The 17,405-nt window shown below is 54.5% G+C and overlaps 5 protein-coding genes across 5 annotated transcripts; 4 read left to right on the top strand and 1 right to left on the bottom strand.

Annotated features, from left to right (window-relative positions):
- The first annotated feature begins 293 nt into the window (after nucleotides 1-293).
- On the top strand, nucleotides 294-3,738 carry BO97DRAFT_407946 (MCM DNA helicase complex subunit MCM2). Its single transcript, XM_025695744.1, has 5 exons — nucleotides 294-340; nucleotides 437-552; nucleotides 614-2,916; nucleotides 3,008-3,177; nucleotides 3,277-3,738. Exons 1-5 carry the CDS (start codon nucleotides 336-338, stop codon nucleotides 3,374-3,376), a joined length of 2,694 nt encoding a protein of 897 aa, XP_025548205.1. The 5' UTR covers nucleotides 294-335; the 3' UTR covers nucleotides 3,377-3,738.
- A 748-nt stretch (nucleotides 3,739-4,486) lies between these two features.
- On the bottom strand, nucleotides 4,487-6,713 carry BO97DRAFT_187837 (Pal1 family protein). The gene is made up of 4 exons (XM_025690444.1): nucleotides 6,392-6,713; nucleotides 5,944-6,176; nucleotides 5,471-5,879; nucleotides 4,487-5,418 (listed from the first exon to the last, which is right to left on the bottom strand). Exons 1-4 carry the CDS (start codon nucleotides 6,453-6,455, stop codon nucleotides 4,619-4,621), a joined length of 1,506 nt encoding a protein of 501 aa, XP_025548204.1. The 5' UTR covers nucleotides 6,456-6,713; the 3' UTR covers nucleotides 4,487-4,618.
- Nucleotides 6,714-9,993: 3,280 nt separating this feature from the next.
- BO97DRAFT_480219 (putative NADH oxidase) lies at nucleotides 9,994-11,336 on the top strand (the record flags this gene model as incomplete). Its single annotated transcript, XM_025700736.1, has 3 exons — nucleotides 9,994-10,272; nucleotides 10,320-10,664; nucleotides 10,738-11,336. 3 exons carry the CDS (start codon nucleotides 9,994-9,996, stop codon nucleotides 11,224-11,226), a joined length of 1,113 nt encoding a protein of 370 aa, XP_025548203.1. The 3' UTR covers nucleotides 11,227-11,336.
- Nucleotides 11,337-11,699: 363 nt separating this feature from the next.
- BO97DRAFT_407943 (mediator of RNA polymerase II transcription subunit 31) lies at nucleotides 11,700-12,727 on the top strand. The gene has a single exon (XM_025695743.1). It carries the CDS (start codon nucleotides 11,843-11,845, stop codon nucleotides 12,347-12,349), a length of 507 nt encoding a protein of 168 aa, XP_025548202.1. The 5' UTR covers nucleotides 11,700-11,842; the 3' UTR covers nucleotides 12,350-12,727.
- A 542-nt stretch (nucleotides 12,728-13,269) lies between these two features.
- Nucleotides 13,270-17,343, top strand: BO97DRAFT_407942 (uncharacterized protein). The gene is made up of 2 exons (XM_025695742.1): nucleotides 13,270-13,935; nucleotides 14,011-17,343. Exons 1-2 carry the CDS (start codon nucleotides 13,721-13,723, stop codon nucleotides 17,180-17,182), a joined length of 3,387 nt encoding a protein of 1,128 aa, XP_025548201.1. The 5' UTR covers nucleotides 13,270-13,720; the 3' UTR covers nucleotides 17,183-17,343.
- The last annotated feature ends 62 nt before the right edge of the window (nucleotides 17,344-17,405 follow it).

Here is a 17,405-nt window from a genome sequence, read left to right as displayed (position 1 = left end):
CAACTCAACCCCAGGAAAATGAAAATCAATTCAAAACAGTCTGTGTTCTAGGCTGCTTCCCCGTTGATTCCACATGGGTTCAAGTCCCCATCAAGCTATTCCCAGCACAATTTAGCTGGAGTCCATTTGCAGTCTGGGTGGCGCTTGTCTTTCCCGATCGGGGTTTAATTGGTTTGCCGGACGCGTTTGAGACGCGCTCCGACGCGTTTCTGCCGCGCATCAACACCGCCCGATGGATTTCCCTGCCAACGGAAGAAAAAAAGGCGCCCGCACTGCAACACCTCCGTGCGGTAATCCCTTCAAACCCCATACTGCCGGTCAGACCACCAGACACAATGAGGTATGTACTCCGTCCATAGTACTGTGACTGCTTCATCTATCATCTATCATACCTTGTCTCTGGTAATATCCCTCACTGACCATTATGCCTCGACAGTTCACCACTACGCCCAAGCCATTCCGCCGCAAATCGCGGCCTGGGAAACCTCGGTCGACGCAAGAGAGACAGAGAGCCGGATGATGAGACTTCATCGGTTGCTCCGCCCTCAAGTCGTAAGTCTCCAATGCTTTGTTTAATGAGATAGACTGCTTGTGGAGACTGACTCTTACACAGCCCCTCCTTCCTCCCCTCCTATGCTCCCTTTCGACGAGGATGACAACGAGGGAGACGAGGAGGCTGACATGCTGGGGGACATTGATGATCTCGATGAGATGGCCGAAGACGAGGATGGCATTGACCTGTTTGGCGATACATTTGAGAAAGATTACAGGAGCACACAAGATCAACAATACCGCGGCACATACATCGACGATGAGGGCGACCATGAAGAGCTCGATATGGCGGCTCGTCGCCAGCTGGATGCTCGCCTGAATAAGAGAGATCGGGAGCTAGAGCGCCGTCGCCGCATGCCTGCCGCCTTCCTGCAGGACGATGAAGACGCTGAAGTAGATCTCACTCGGCAGCCTCGTCGACGCAGACACCACTACGATGAGGATCGGGAGGACGTTGAGATGGGCGACGATATCATGGAAGAGCTCTCCCTGGAGGAGTTGACCGATGTCAAGGCGCCCAACATCACAGACTGGGTTCTGCAGCCCCAAGTTTTGCGCTCTATCTACCGCGAGTTCAAGGCTTTCCTCACGGAATTCACCGACCCTACTGGTAGTTCAGTCTACGGTAACAAGATCAAGACCCTGGGTGAGGTCAACTCTGCCTCGCTGGAAGTCAGCTATGTTCATCTCCTCAACACCAAGGCTGCTCTTGCCTACTTCCTCGCCAATGAACCCACCGAAGTTCTGAAGGTCTTCGACCAAGTCGCCCTCGACGTGACTCTGTTCCACTACCCGCAATATCACGACATCCACAACGAGATCCATGTCCGTATCACAGACCTCCCCGTCATCTACACTCTCCGCCAGCTCCGCCAGTCGCACCTCAACTGCCTTCTGCGTGTCAGCGGTGTTGTCACTCGCCGTACTGGCGTCTTCCCGCAAATGAAGTACGTTATGTTCATTTGCGGCAAATGTAAGACCCACCTGGGTCCCTTCCAGCAAGAAGCCAGTGCGGAGGTCAAGATCACTTTTTGTCAGAACTGCCAGGCCAAGGGACCGTTCACGGTTCACTCCGAAAAGACCGTGTACCGCAACTACCAGAAGTTGACTCTGCAGGAGTCCCCTGGCTCCGTCCCCGCCGGCCGTCTCCCCCGTCAGCGCGAGATCATTCTTCTTGCTGATCTCATCGACTCGGCCAAGCCCGGTGACGAGATCGAAGTGACTGGTATCTACCGCAACAGCTATGATGCGCAGCTCAACAACAAGAACGGATTCCCTGTGTTTGCCACGATCATTGAGGCCAATCACATCGTCAAGTCCCACGACCAGCTGGCTGGTTTCCACCTGACGGAAGAAGACGAACGAGAGATCCGTGCCCTGTCCCGGGACCCAGAGATCGTCGACAAGATTGTGCGCTCGATTGCTCCCAGTATCTACGGGCACCTGGACGTCAAGACTGCCATCGCGCTGTCCCTGTTCGGCGGTGTCAGCAAGCAAGCCCAAGGCAAGATGTCCATCCGTGGAGACATCAACGTGCTCCTGCTCGGTGACCCCGGTACCGCCAAGTCACAGTTCCTGAAGTACACGGAGAAGACCGCGCACCGAGCCGTCTTCGCCACGGGCCAGGGTGCCAGTGCCGTCGGTTTGACGGCCAGCGTCCGGCGGGACCCGCTGACCAGCGAATGGACGCTGGAGGGCGGTGCTCTCGTGCTGGCAGACCGCGGGACGTGTCTGATTGACGAGTTCGACAAGATGAACGACCAGGATCGGACGTCGATCCACGAGGCGATGGAACAGCAGACGATCTCGATCTCGAAGGCCGGAATCGTGACGACGCTGCAAGCGCGCTGTGCGGTGGTGGCGGCGGCGAACCCGGTCGGCGGGCGCTACAACAGCTCAGCGCCGTTCTCGCACAACGTGCAACTGACCGAACCGATCCTGTCGCGTTTCGACATCCTGTGCGTGGTGCGCGACCTGGTCGACCCGACGGAAGACGAGCGACTGGCCAACTTCGTCGTGGAGTCGCACTCGCGCGCCAACCCGTCGCGGCCGCTGCACGACGAGGACGGCAACCTAGTCAACGCGGACGGTCACCCGATCGACGAGGAGGGCTACCGCATCAACAAGAAGACGAAAGAGCGCCTGCCCCCTACACCTGAAGAACTCGCCACCCGCGAAGCCGAGGCCCGCAAGCGCGAGGAGGAGAAGGAGGGCGAGATCCCGCAGGAGCTGCTCCGCAAGTACATCCTGTATGCGCGCGAACGGTGCCACCCGAAGCTGTACCAGATCGATCAAGACAAGATCGCGCGACTGTTCGCCGACATGCGTCGCGAATCGTTAGCAACCGGTGCCTATCCTATTACTGTGAGCCTTCCTTTCCCCCCCCCCCAGAGGGTAAAATCACACTCCAAGTGAACCTCCCCTCGGAACTAACCACGATCTTGAAAAAAAAAAGGTCCGCCACCTCGAAGCCATAATGCGCATCGCCGAATCCTTCTGTAAAATGCGTCTCTCGGAATACTGTTCAGCGCAGGACATCGACCGCGCCATCGCCGTGACCGTGGAATCCTTCATCGGAAGTCAAAAAGTCAGCTGCAAGAAGGCGCTTTCCCGGGCATTTGCCAAGTATGTCCCCATCCCACAGCCTAGCTTCCCCCCCCCCCCCCCCCCCAAATGCCCCCCCCAGGCAACCTACCGAACAGAGTTAATAACTGAGAAAAATAGATACACGCTCTCGCGTCCGAAACCACAATCCCGTCGGAAGGCAGGGATCCCCGCGCCGGATCCGTTCCGGCCGCGGATGGGATCTGTGAGGCCGCGGTAGTAGAGTATACCTTATCTTCTTCCTTCCTTTTTTTGCAAGGAAGGGGTGGGAGGGGTATAAGGATGCTACCTACCCACCTATTTCAGGTTACTGACCCTATCTATCTATCTATCTGGTTGAGTTCCGGATACGAATGATCTTGATATTCTGTGATGTATGTACGTACATGATACTTCGGTAAGGGCGGGCGTTATTATCTTTTCTTTAAGGAGTTTATCGATTAAGATTGTCATTACATTGTGCGTGCGTGCGTGCATATGGGATTGTGGTCTTTTATTTGGTTGTTTTTATTATCTGGGTCGATTGTTAACTTTGATGGTTGAGTTTTATGGGGTCTGTCGGTGGGATTTTACTAGGGGACGGTTGGAAAGGGGACGATGGAAGGGAACGGGGAGGGAAGCCGGGGGGGGGGGGGCATATACCTATTTATCTATTGCTTAGTTACTTGCTTATGGAGATTATCAACTCATGGGGGTATCAGCTAGCTACTAGCTAGCGAGTTATCTATTTACTTCTATCTGGATACGGATGATGATCTACAGGTTACTTACTTTGTTTCTATGCACTGGATGGAGTAAGGAAAAGGGAAAGAACGGAGGGGGCACGATAAGTGTTTTATATACTACGAGATAAAACGTCAATCAGCTTCATGCGAAGAACCTACGAACAATGAATTCTAAAGGAATCCAGCTAATTGGATTCGTTTCTAACTTGAAGGATTTGGACATTCAAAACTAGGCATGCTAAGCAATGGTTACAAGTTAGGCTAAAGTACTCGCTCTAGTACTTGACATGATCACAGTTCACAATTGCTTGAGGGGGGAAAACAAAAGAAAACAGCAAGAATGGAGGACAGCAAATGGAACTGGTCTGTTTGCTTCCCAGACACTAAATACACCGGTAGCTCCATCAGCGCCAAATTCCTGGATCCGACCAAGGCCCTACCCTACACATTCTCCTTCTCCACCATCTGTCTGATGAGCCGTCTTACATCCTCGCGTCGCTCATGGGATGGTCGCTCTCGATGATTGTCATCTTCAAGTTACGTCAAGTTATTGAGTCTCATGCTTCCTGAGGGTTTCCATTCATCAACGCTTTCATGCTGTCATTTCCTGTGAAAGCAGTCTGCGCTTGAGGGGATATGGGGATGGATGTGCTTCCAGCGCGTTGTCCACCGATAATGATTACTCCAGTCATGCAGGGTACAAGATGTGACCGGGTGACATGAAATCATCTCCTTGCTCAGTCGTTGGTGATCCGCCGTTCGGGTCGAGGCTTTCGCAGACTCTTCATGCGATTGATAAAACCACCGCTGCCACCACCACCACCGCTGTTCTTGTTCTCCTCATAACCGCCGTAGGACCGTTCGTTTGTGAATCTCCGCTCCAATCCTGTGTTCTGCCTAGGACTGCTCGATGAGCGTGCTCGTCCTGCCACAGGGTCCCGCGCCTCCTCAGAGGAAGTGATCTGAGCACCCTTCTTATCCCACGCATCGTCGTAATCCTGAAAGAAAGGATTCTTCTCATTGGCCTTGATGTTTCCAATATGACCCGCAGGGATGGATGGGGTGTACATGGCTTCCGGGGATCGGCCGCTGGGAGCCCGGTTAATGCCGCGCAATCGTTGCGCCAAACTCTTCTTGCGCTGAAGACCACCTCCGTTCATTCCGCCGCCCGAGCCTTCGGACGTAGTTCCACGGCGCTGAAGCTCCGCCTGGCTAACGGGAGCACCGTCCAAGAACGTACTGGTTCCGAGGCCCATACTTTCCGAGCCGTGGACCGGTTCGATGCGAGCGGTCGGGTCAAAGTTGGGTGGATGATCGCTCTTACGGGGGTCGCTCTTCGCACTTGCCGCGAAATCGTTGAAGCCTTGTTCGGTTCGCCCGTGGAACAGGTTGTGATCAATGTCGAGGTTGTTCGGTCCGGAGCCTCCCAAGGCCATGTTGGCTGAGTCCTTGGGGAAGGCCTGCATGGGTGCCGTGCGCACACCCTTCCGGTTACGGTTGGGGTTGCAAGCATCGAACGGTCCATCGTGATGGAACACTGCACCGGATTAGCCACTTGATCACTACCCGCGACCGCTGCTTGGACTTACTGCCTGTTCCGTAAATGCTAGTCACGTCCAACTTGTCGATGATATCGAGTTGATAGTTGTTCTTCTTCGACGAACGGGGCTTGCCATCCTTGCTCTCCTTTCCGCGGGCCTCTCGCTCTCTCCGTCTCCGTTCCCGTCGCTTTCTTTCTTCCTCTGTATCCATGAGCCTCGGTCGCTCCATGATCGATGATTCGGAGTTACGACGGGGGCGTGGGCGGTCTCGGGCACTGGGACGAGGCCCACTGCCGTTCCGCGGAGGATCAGCGAAGATATCTAGTGGATCGCGTGCGCGGCGCTCCGAGCGTTCCCTTCGCTCGCTGGAGAATCCATTCGGTGCAGGCTTCTCCGGACGGGGCGGGGCGGGTCTATAGCCGGCAGGTTGGGAGGCAGGGTTGAGGGAAAGGTTTTCCTACAGCGACACCGCCTGATTAGTCTCCTATTGCGGCGTAGCAAGGAAGCACGGAGGCACGTACGAAGAGGTCGCGTGTGTTCGAGGTCATATCCTGACTTCCGACCGGGGATACCATGGTTCCTCCGATAGGGGCCGAATGTGGTGAATCGAGATCGTCAAAGGGGTTATTTGAAGTCGGTCGCTCAGGTCGGCCGGCGGAAGAGAAAGAACCGGCGGAGGGAGACAGCGCACGGTTTCTGAAGGGGTTGTTGGAGCCCAGGTTCGAAGGCACACGCGCGTGTTGAGCAACGGGGGCTGCAACGAGGAAGAAATAGAGTTAGTCTCAGCGAAAGGGACGGACGACCGGGGGAAGCACGGTCTGAAATAGACCACATTCTCGACAAGACAGCAGCATTCTGGCCCAGGGGAAGGGCCCCGCCGAACGTGAAACGGGTGTGAGATGACGACCAAGCGTGAGACAAAGGCAGCGCAAAGAGGAAGAGAAACCGGAGATCAGCAAGATGACGCACCTGACGGGCCCAGCGTCACGCCGGGTGGGTAGGAGTAGGTCGAGGGATACTGGGAAGCATTCATGGTTGCAAGTCCACGCAATGCGAAGTCGAGAGCAGGCGAGGTCAAGGAAGATGATTGGGGAATGAGGAAAGAGACATCCAAAGATAAGGAGGTAAGTGGATGATCAGGGGAGGGTCGAGAATGCGAGGGCCAACGCCAAACTAGAGTAAGCTTAGGCGGTACTGAAACAGCGATGTCGCGGCCAGACGGTTTAGGAGAGGATAATTGGAGGGGGGAATTAAAGGAGCACGACGTAAGTGTCCGTCAGAGGCAGAGGTCTGTCGAGGTCGAGAAGAGAAAGACCTTGACCGGAGGAATGTGAGAATCCTTAATAATCTTTATGGGCAGAAGTGATTGGCTTTGATTGTTGCCAGTGGCTGTTTTTTTTTTTTTTTAGGAGGGGGGTTGGTTGAATGGCGAGGTGGTGTTAAATTGTTTCCGTGTGGAATTATTTAATTCCCGAGTCAGGTGGGGGGAGGGGTGGAAATAGGAGTTCACAACAGGTGGGAATAGATATAGGGGGGGGAAGAAGAAAGTGATGAAGGGAGAGAAGATGAAGAGGAAGAGGAGGAAGAAGAGAGAGAAAGAGGGAGAGAAAAGAAAGTTGGAGAAGAAGAAGAGAAGGAAGCGGGACGGAAGGGAAGGAAGGAAGGGAAGGGAAAGGAACAGCAATGAGAGAGAGAGAGAGAGTTACAGGACAGGAACATCGGGATGGAGAGTGACTCGATGGAGGAAACGCACCCCTTGGGGAAAGGCCAGCGATCAACTTGGAACCACGGTCAATGGATTGAAAAGGAGAGCAAATGGAGGAGAAAAAGTGGAGTGAAGGCAAGAAGCTTTGGGGAGATGCAAAAGGGGGAATTCAGTAAGTAACCTGAGTATAGTTCCCTATATGTATTAAGTAGTTATTTGTCGAGAAGAGGGAAGAGCAGACAGAGACAAGAACAAACAGCATTAGAAGCAGTAGTTTCAGTAGAAGCAGAACCAGGAGTCAATCTTGCTATCTCTATCTAATAACCCTCGTGGATTTATCTCCATCAATCCATGATCTCGTTTCTTTCCCCTTGGCTTCCTATCCTATCCTTCCACCCTTTCAGGGGCAAGTAACTTTTAGTTAGTTAGTTACTTAGTAGTTTACCCCTCCACAGCTAAACGAGACCATCGGGTCTTCACTATCAACTATTATTAATTGATTCAGTCTCTCCACGGGTTAGTCACAAGGAACGAACGAACCCCAGATCCTGCAAGCCAACGACTAGTTCGAGCTTCGCTTTTCGGCACCGCATGTCAAAGTCGACACAACCGATAGAATAGACATAAATGCTATTGCGTCAACTTCATGCCGGCCCTGTGGAATGTGCGCCTTCTTTCTTCCATTCCTCTTGCAGATGCCCTTCGTCGGACAATCCCGATCGACAGACCGATCTTCTTTCCCCTAGGCACGTTCCTAATCAATTCCCTTTCATCCCCACGTTAATTGAGCATCATTATAGAATATCTCCCTAGGTAGTCTCCAAACACCACCTCATAATCCGACTCGATTCCCTCCCAGACCCTGCAAGCACTCAAGTAAATCCTAACCCCAATCCTTACATAGGATAACCACCCTCCAACCAAACAAAACATAACCTAGACCTGCCAACAAGATCACCCATGATCCACCTACGGAGTATACGTACCCCCTGCACAAAGCAGAGCGGCCGATCGGATGGTCGCGCACGCCCGCCCGCCCGCACGCGTGCACCCGCGCCCGGACAAACCTGTTAGAAACTCCCCGTGCTAACCATCTTACCTAGTCTACTAGCCAGGCACAGTACAGGCACTTCCCTGACGCCATGGAATGTTCCCGTCCTTCCTTCTCTTCCTTGGCAGAGACACTGCAGTCACCCAGGTTTTGCTGGCTGGTGTGACAGTTGCCTGTGACGTTGTGGGCTTTCATTCCTGCATGCGTACCCTCATGGTATAGGTTAATGCTGGGGGAGGGAGGGAGGATAGCGTCATGGGTTTTACCTTTAGGTTCACTATCCCACTATCTCCAATGGAGGTTTGGGGGTTGGGGTTCTGGGTTGTGTGCTTGCTTATTTTATCGAGAGTTGTATGTACAGTACTTTGTCTTATGGAATTTGTGGTTCTACACTACATTACAGTCCAGGCTTTTATGATGGAGATAGAAAGATAGGGCATCGGGCCGGCAGTTGAGTCTCGTCTCGTACTACCACTTTACCAAGTTTGCCTTGGTAGATGCATATGTTGGACGACGTTTCAGGTTCGCTTTTCGTACGATCAGTCAGTCGTTCAGCAGGAGCAAAGGTGGAGCTAGCGACCGACCAGTCGACCAGTCGACGTGGAAACGTGTGTTTGCTTGCGTGGTTCTATTCTCGACAGTCTTCATGACTATTCTACTGGCCTAACTGCAGGCTATTTCCGGCAATGGATCTAGGCGTGTAGAAAAGACAGGATTATGCGTGTAGTCCTTGCATCATCGTCACGGTCATTCCGCGCGCAGAGGCTATGATGTAACAGGAATCCAGGCCTGCACCGGGCAGCGGGCATTATTTCCGGCTTGCTTACTGGATTCCTATCAGTGACCCTGCGGGTGGATGCTATGTGGCCTGGACATACTTTATACATCGAGGGTGCTAGGAAAATTTGGGGCAGGTCATCGGAGGAATAGTTTATCTATAGCATGTTCGAATCGCCCGGCTGGCTTCGGCTTACCTACTGACAAGTTGTCAGGCTTATCATGGCAAACATTGATTGACATTGACGAGCAAGCAATTTGAATTGGACGGACAATCGACAAGGTGGCACAAACGGGGTTTGATAAGGGCTAGTTGGGTGCTTTGCAATAGGGACTACAATCTGTATCCATGTCCGTGACGGAGCTCTCTTTGTGGTTGTCATGTATATTCAGGTTCAAATAAACGAAATTCGCATCATTGAAGCTTTGTATTTGTCCTACTCATTGAGGGACGTGTTAGACCGGAGACAGATATTGTAGGCTTGTGATATCTATCTATTCACCTGGTCCTGTCTGTCTAGGTTGATCATTCTACCTATAGAGTCATACTGGATCAGGACCATCGTCATGTAGAGGTGTATAGTTCATGGCTTTCCTTGACAGAAAGCACCCGTGTTCAGGGGTGTTGCTCCCTATGGGCAAGACAATGTGACTAGGGTGCTTGACTAGATATTATATACAGGCTGTCACTGGGACGTGAATGAGACTATTGTAGAAAGCTTGGCGGGCGCGATGGCCCGCTGAGGTTCAGTGCTTGCCCTGTCTGGTTATGCGGGGGATAGGCTATCCTAGTTCCAGATGTCCAGGGGAAGGCATCTGATTTGTCTGTTATACTGATGAGACGAAGTCACGCCATCTCGGCTCAGGGTCATTCACGCTGACAGGGATGGCATTAATAATTCTCCCAATTTGTCATCACCCTGTATAGTTACTTAATTGCCGCCAGTGCTCATCATACACACACACAGTATTGAGGCATTGAGCACCCCGAAATCAATTATTCTATGCTTACAGCCTGGACTCACTCTGTACACCAAAATGCTGCAGCAAGTTCTCGACAATCCCGCCGCCGAAGGCATCACCTACTACACACCAGCTCAGCAGCCACCGGCAGGCACATTGCTCGAAGGCTCCGTCAAGCTCTTCAGCCCCCTGACCATCCGCGGGGTGACATTGCCGAACCGCCTGTTCCTCGCTCCGCTCTGCCAGTACTCCGCCAAGGAGGGCTACGCCAATGACTGGCACCTGGCGCACCTGGGAGGCATACTCCAGCGCGGCCCGGGGCTAGCGATCATGGAGTCGACCGCCGTGCAGCGCGTGGGCCGGATCACGCCGCAGGATCTGGGGTTGTACGAGACAGCCAGATCGACCCTTTGCGGCGCATCACCGAGTTCGCCCATGGCCAGGGCCAGAAGATCGCCATCCAACTGGCTCACGCGGGTCGCAAGGCCAGTGCCGTCGCGCCTTGGCTGAGCGGCAACGCAGTCGCGGTCAAGGAGGTCGGTGGGTGGCCCGATGAGGTCGTTGGCCCCTCGGCGATACCTCATGAGGAGGGGATCAACCCCATCCCTCAGGTTCTGAGTGTTGATGATATCCAGATACTGAAGAAGGATTTCGCCGCGGCTGCTGGACGGGCCGTCAGGGCTGGGTTCGATGCTCTTGAGATTCACGCGGCGCACGGATATCTTTTACATCAATTCCTGAGTCCGGTCAGTAATCGGCGAACGGACGGGTATGGAGGTAGCTTCGAGAATCGCGTCCGACTGCTTCTCGAGGTTTCAGGTGGTTCGTGCTGCGATCCCGTCGACGATGCCGTTACTGGTCCGGATTAGTGCCAATGATTGGTTTGAGTTTGGTGAAGACCTGAAGCAAGAGTTCCCCGAGAGCTGGACCCTAGCTCAGTCGGTGCAGCTCGCCCAGCTGTTGGCTGACCGCGGAGTCGACTTGGTGGACGTCAGCTCGGGTGGGATCCATGCCAAGTCTGCTATTGCCATTAGGTCCGGCCCTGCCTACCAGGTGCATCTGGCCCAGGAGATCAAGAAAGCTGTGGGTGACAAGCTTCTCATATCGGCTGTGGGTGGGATCAAGACGGGGGCGCTGGCCGAGGAAGTGGTGCAATCTGGCATTGATGCAGTGCAGGCTGGACGTTGGTTCCAGCAGAACCCTGGCTTGGCTCGCGCATTTGCCACTGAGCTAGGCGTGAAAGTGAAAATGGCCACGCAGATTGACTGGAGCTTCGATGGCTGTGGAAAGGGAGCGAAGAGCTCGTAAACGTGTTGTGATAGATGGGGCGCGTGGATCGAGGCTGCGGAGCGACCTATGACGGAATTATCAGCACGATATCTAAGAAATTCACAAATATCAATAGCATACTTGTACCCATATACTTCATTCTCGCGTCTTGACACAGGCTTAATTGCAGTGGATATACCCTGTCAGAGCAGATGTTCCGATCCGGAGCTCTGGATCCATGCGCAGCATCCGATAGACTCTCCAACACGGATCGTTCCCACAGTCGGAGATTTCCGAAACGACTAGTCGCAGCACCGCTTCATATCGATAGGGACGAAACTCCGAGCAGATTGGACTGTGCCTGAAATCTACATCAGATTGACAGCATGCTCAGGTTGGAGTGGGGGAAAGTGGGGTCTGGCGTCTACCATGGATGCTTGGCATCTTTTTTACTCATACCTCCTTCCCGTGCCGGAGTTCGTTCGAACATAGCGCGCGCTTGCTTCTGCCACCCTCACTCTCCGACCATCACTACACCCTCCTGAATCCACTGACCAGCTTGCGGTCCTTGAACTATTCCTCGAGCTGCGAAGCTTTCTATCATAACGGAAACGAAATCACATTCGCCCTCCAAGCCATCCATCCAACCACAACCATGGCCCAGCACCCGCCCCAAGCACCACCCACCGACCCAACCCAACAACAACAACAACAACCCCCTCCCCCAACCCTCACAAACCCCCGCTTCACCCTCGAGCTCGAATTCGTCTCCTCCCTCGCAAACCCCTACTACCTCTCCCACCTGGCCGTCACCTACCCCAACCTCCTGGGAATCAGCCAGTCCACCGACGAGCCCGACCCAGCCGACACGACCAACCCTACCGCCTCGTCGCGCGACCCCGACGCCACAGCCTTCGCCGCCTACCTCGCCTACCTCTACTCCTACTGGAAGACGCCAGAATACGCGCAATTCCTGACACACCCGGGTGCGACGCTACGGGCGCTGCGCCTGCTACAGGAGGAGAATTTCCGGCGCGATGTGATCCGGCCGGATGTTGTGGAGGCATTGGCCGGGAACGGAGTGGGGATGTCGCAGGAGGTGCCAATGGAGGAGGGGGAGAAAGCGAAGGGAGAGGAGCAGCAGGATGGAAATGGGAGCTAGGGGGGTTTCATTTCGGGGTATATCTACCTGAGCAACTTGATTATCGAGAATATTGGACATTGGGATCGGGTGTATGAATAAGGTGGATTTTACGATGAAGGATAATGAGAGAAACGACCTGTTGATACGACCTGGCGGAGAAAGGAGAAGAGGAGTCGTTCCCCGAAAGACGAACCACAGGCGCTGGGATGTCATGTGTGACCGAGGTACAGGATCTTCGGTCGCACTGGTGTCTCTCTGGGTCACTCCGTGAGACCTGGGCTAGTTTTCTGGGGCGGTCAAACGCGAAAAGCGATCGCTGGGTAGACTGGGGCCTACGACAGATTTGGCGACGGGTCTCAAAGTCTAGTCTCAAGAATAGGGACGATCGGGGATTTGCTCGGGAATGCCGTGCTGGGTCCGCGAGCCAATGTCGCTGCAGCTGTCTTCGAAGTGAGACACTCAAATGAGATGGAAAATCACATCGCAACCCGACCTACGAAGACAATATGTGAGATAATAGCGCCAGTGTCTGATCTCGGGCTCGCTCCTCCGACCAAAGGTTGGGGAATGGTGCCTGGGAGAAACTCGATGACGTTGGCGTGGGGTTGGGTTGCAGGGGAAAGAAAAGCAAAGAAAACGAACCCTGGAGGGTCAAAAGCCAAGGCAGACGAGCAGTATCGCCGCTGATAGTTGCAATGACATGCACATCAATATAACTGTAATGAAGAATGACCTCGATCGCATCGCTTAAATGCCTCCAGTACATGCACATACACATACACATACACATACACACTCATACACTTCTGCATGCATGCATAATTTACTGAGCGGCGGGACGGGGCTGATTTTACCGACATTTGGAGTGGATACATGATACACTCCGCCGCCCGCCGCGTCAACCCAGCTACTAACTACTAGTAACTTACATTACCTTTCACTTTCAACTCTCACTTATCGCCCGCCGTTCTTCCCAGGCTATCCGAGGGGCGGATTTTCGCTTCTGCCTCGCTTTCCTCCCAGCCCAACCAGCCAGTCTCGAACTCGTTTCAGCTGCTGTTCAGTCTTTCTCACGGTGTACTTCTAGCCTTTTCTCATTCCGTCGGCGTTACCCCGCTTGTAATCCCTTTCCTTCTCTGATCTATCTCACCCTAGCCCTGCAAACGTCCACGTTGACCGTTACCCGATCAAGGCTCTCACTAACGCGATTTCCGTTCCTCTCCTGGATGGTCGATCCATAGACAAGCAATTCTTTGCTGGCCTGTCTAGCCCTAACCTCTTCCCACTGGCTTTTTCGTCCGATACTGCCACGGAGCTTGCGCATTCTCCACCGCTCCTGGAAATCCTCGCACATCGATACTCAGGCAGCCGTTGCCGAATCCAGCGCCAATGGAGAGCGTACGCCAGTCCTGCCGGCCGAAACACCAGGTCTTGGTGCTGAAATGCTATCCTCAATACCAGAAAGGGGTGCAGGAGGTCAAACCCAATCCCAGTGAATTGTCGTACCTGCTCTACTATGCCAGCACTCGCCGCAGCAAGCTGACCAAGGTCGGCGCTTTCCTGGAGAAACGGGCCGCTCGCGATGTCTGGCGTCGCAAGACAGGGTAAGTGAGCGACACGGATAGGCATTGGACCTTGGATGGATGCGAATAGCGAAACAGAGAACTGATGTCGTCTAGCAATGTGCAGGTCACGCTCCAGATCCTTACTGCGCTCATCGAAAAAGTCCCCCGCGACCTCCCCATCTACGCCCGATCCATCCTGACCATCCTGGAAACCGTTCTCCACTCCCGTGACATTACCATCGTCGAGGACTCCATCACCACGTTCGAAACCTTTTGCAGCCATCAGGATATGGCGGCCCTGACGGCCGAACACGATTTCGCTACCCAGTACCGCGAGGTGGTGCGCACATACGCGAGCTTCGCGGAGATCGAGGCGTCCTCTCAGCCCAATGCTCTCGCTCCGAGCGTGCCCATGGCCTTGCGGTGGAGGAACGCGGGACTGCGCGCGATCAAGGGGGTGGTGGGCTCCGAGGCCGGCTTGGCGGCCGATGGCGGAGATTCGCTCCGGATCACGTTGCCGGTCATACTGGAGAACCTGTGCAAAGGAGACGGGGACTGGGTGACCTCGCTCGAGACGTTTCTCGAGGAGTCGGAGAAGGCGGATCCCGAGCCCGAGCCCGCGCACAAGCGCCGCGTCAGCACCGCGACCGTGCAGACGGTCGACACAGCCAACGGCGACCCAGTGCTGGCATCGCAGTCCGCCGCCGATGCAGACAAGAAAGCCTCATTAGATGTTCGACTTCTCGCACTTCGTTGTCTCGAACGGGTGGTCGTCACCGGAAGCAGTCGCGGGCAGATCCGGATCACCACGCAACTTGCGCTGGAGTTCATTCTTCGGAAACTTCGGGCTGGCGACACGAGCTTCACGCTGGAGACTCGGGAGAATTGGGCTACCTCGTTGATGGAAATTGTCGCCAAGTGGTGTCCTGTTCAGGTCCGGTTTATTATCCCGGTGACTATGATGCAGATCTTGATGGACATGAAGCTCAGCAATGAGACCCTGGGCGAGCCTTTTGCTGTTATCTTCTTGATTGACTGGCTACTAAAGTCGCCCGTCAACATGATTGGCCTTAGTGTCATAGATATCTTGTTGGGTCTTCTGCAGCACATGTCATTTCTGCTGTCGTCAGCCGGAGGGGAGAAGGCGGTAGAACCGTCTGCCAAACGGAGGGAACAACTCGCTCTTCTTCAGAAGTGTATTGGAGATCTCACCACTCACGTATACTATGGCGAACAGGTCGTCGATATGATCAGGGCAATCTTGACTCGCATCAAACCCGCAGCAACTCATGACCAGCCGCCAAGCCCACCCCAGACCGACTCCCCCGGTGCGCGCTCTCAGGCGCCAAGCGTGTCGGGCGACAGCAATTCCGTCGCATTCTCGTCTGATTTTGCCAAGATCACCGCCTTCAGGGCCATCAAGAACATTCTCCTGGTGGCCAACTCGAAGCAAGCCGCGGTTGCAGCTGGTGCCGAGGCAAGGGACAAGGTGGGCATTCATGTCTGGCAGGGAACGCAGTGGCTGTTACAGGAGTCCCACAATGAGGTCCGTTATGCGTACGCCGACGCATTCCTGACCTGGCTGAAGCTGGAAACCAACCAGCATGATCTGTTGGTCAACGATAAGTACAGTAAAATTCACAGCCTGAGACAGGAGATGTCGGACATCGAGAAGGCTGGGAAACGGGCGACTTCCGTGGGCGTAAACCAGCGGGAGAAGTTGATCCTACTAGCGCAGCACAATTTCCTCCGGCTGCTGCATTTGACCATCTATGACATCGCGCACGAGTCCGCTACGCAGATCTCGGAGATACGGCTGTTGCATCTTCTCCTGACGAGCCTTGTTGAGAACCTGGGCGTGAACGCAGTTCGCTTTGGCCTTGCTATGGTGCTGAAGCTCCAAACGGATGCAGACACCGCTGCAGCCCTGCAAACCCCCACTGCAAAAGTAAACATTGGCAGCCTGGTATATGGATATTTGTGGGCCGTGTCGGAGAAATTCGATCTCGACTCCACCAACGTGGGTAGAGACATACAAAACGAAATCATCAAGAGACAAAAGTCCGGTCTCTGGCTTGATCATATTCGCCTACCTCCCGCAAATTTGGAGACCATCCTCCAAGGCAATAGCGGCGGCGGGAACTACTCGGGAGATGTCGGCCAGCTGACTCCTTTCAATGACGCGGAGGAGCTGGTTCGTTGCATCGAGGACTCGTACAACTTTTCTTTACGGAACGCAGCTAACAGCCCTCCTGCTTCTCCATCGCGTAGCCTGGCCATGCCTGTGCTGGGACAAGGGTCAAGCTCTCTAGGCATCTCGCAGATCCAGCCTCTCTCAGCTACTGTTCGCGAACAGATGCTGTCGGCTTGGACTCGAGAATCATGCCTGGCCACGGCAGAGCGCGAGAAGGCCGAGCGCATGTCTATGAACGGGTCGAGAGCCGGAACCCTGGCGATCCGTAATCAATTTACCAAGAACCCGAACGAGGGCAGCTCTCAATCTACGACATCGCCCAGGTCCGCCCAGCAAGTTGCAGCTGGCCTGCACAATGCCCGTCGGATGAGCGTCCCGGAATCGGCTCGGGTACGGGCCCACAGCTCTAGCAGGGAGTCTCCTGTCCACGTCAACGAATTGAGACGCGTGCTGTCCATCAACGACCAGGAGAAACTGCGGCGCCTCAGCCCTCTCCGCGGTCGGCTCGATGCCTCCAACCGCAGCGTCGTCTCGTCGAGCAGCGAGAGCATGGTCAGCGGCTACTCGCTGTCGGAGTTCGACGCGGACGGCATCTCGGTTCGACATCAATCCCGTGACGGCCACGATGGAGACAGCATGATCACCCCTAAAGCCTCGACTTCTTCATTCACGGGCTCGCAGATGTACTACATGGCGCACGAGGACATCCCTCCGGTCCCTCCGATCCCGCCGTCGCTGTCCGTTACCGGGAACCTCGCGAGCGAGTCGCAACGATCGTTGGCTACCGACCGCCCGTCCACTGCTCCTGGGCCCCGCGGCCAGGCAGTTGTGAACGGAAAGGCCTCAACGCCCGCCATGCCTCACCAGGGCAACTCTCTCAACAAGCACAAGAGCCGGTCGAGCACCGGGCTGGCGGCACAAGCCGCTGACGGCGACGTTTCGTCGGACTTAGACCCGCGTCGCGATGTAAACAAACTCCTCGAGGGATTCCTCTCGCCAGCTCACGCCGAGTTGAGGCCCGGGAGTGCAAGAACCCGTGGAGGTCTCGGCCGACGGGGTGTCAGCGGAGGCATCGGACGGCCACCGTATTGAAAAACTTCTTCTCAATCTTTTCCATCTTTCGATCTTTCTTTTTGTTCATGATTGCCGGCCTGAATATACCATCCTACCCGTTACTTTCGTTGTGTTTCCTATGTTTGATCATGTATAGAGGTACAGAGTAAATAATAATTCGATGTTCGCATAGATTGTACAGCTAGGTGTATAGTATGTATACTATCAACGATTCTACTGAGTACAGTACATGCTTTGAGTC

This window comes from Aspergillus homomorphus, assembly GCF_003184865.1.
Source record: "Aspergillus homomorphus CBS 101889 unplaced genomic scaffold BO97scaffold_41, whole genome shotgun sequence".
In the NCBI taxonomy this organism is placed as follows: domain Eukaryota; kingdom Fungi; phylum Ascomycota; class Eurotiomycetes; order Eurotiales; family Aspergillaceae; genus Aspergillus; species Aspergillus homomorphus.
This window is presented reverse-complemented; position numbering and strand designations above follow the sequence as displayed.

Bases quoted from the DNA above. Each gene is read 5' to 3' on its own strand.
- BO97DRAFT_187837 (XM_025690444.1), bottom strand. From the start codon at position 6,455: ATGAATGCTTCCCAGTATCCCTCGACCTACTCCTACCCACCCGGCGTG. The intron at 5,880-5,943 runs GTACGTGCCTCC...GTGTCGCTGTAG, and splicing joins CGAACACACGCGACCTCTTC to GAAAACCTTTCCCTCAACCC. The intron at 5,419-5,470 runs GTAAGTCCAAGC...AATCCGGTGCAG, and splicing joins TAGCATTTACGGAACAGGCA to TGTTCCATCACGATGGACCG.
- BO97DRAFT_407946 (XM_025695744.1), top strand. The intron at 553-613 runs GTAAGTCTCCAA...ACTCTTACACAG, and splicing joins GGTTGCTCCGCCCTCAAGTC to CCCCTCCTTCCTCCCCTCCT. The intron at 3,178-3,276 runs GTATGTCCCCAT...TGAGAAAAATAG, and splicing joins CTTTCCCGGGCATTTGCCAA to ATACACGCTCTCGCGTCCGA.
- BO97DRAFT_407943 (XM_025695743.1), top strand. From the start codon at position 11,843: ATGGCCCAGCACCCGCCCCAAGCACCACCCACCGACCCAACCCAACAA.
- BO97DRAFT_407942 (XM_025695742.1), top strand. From the start codon at position 13,721: ATGGAGAGCGTACGCCAGTCCTGCCGGCCGAAACACCAGGTCTTGGTG. The intron at 13,936-14,010 runs GTAAGTGAGCGA...GATGTCGTCTAG, and splicing joins GTCTGGCGTCGCAAGACAGG to CAATGTGCAGGTCACGCTCC.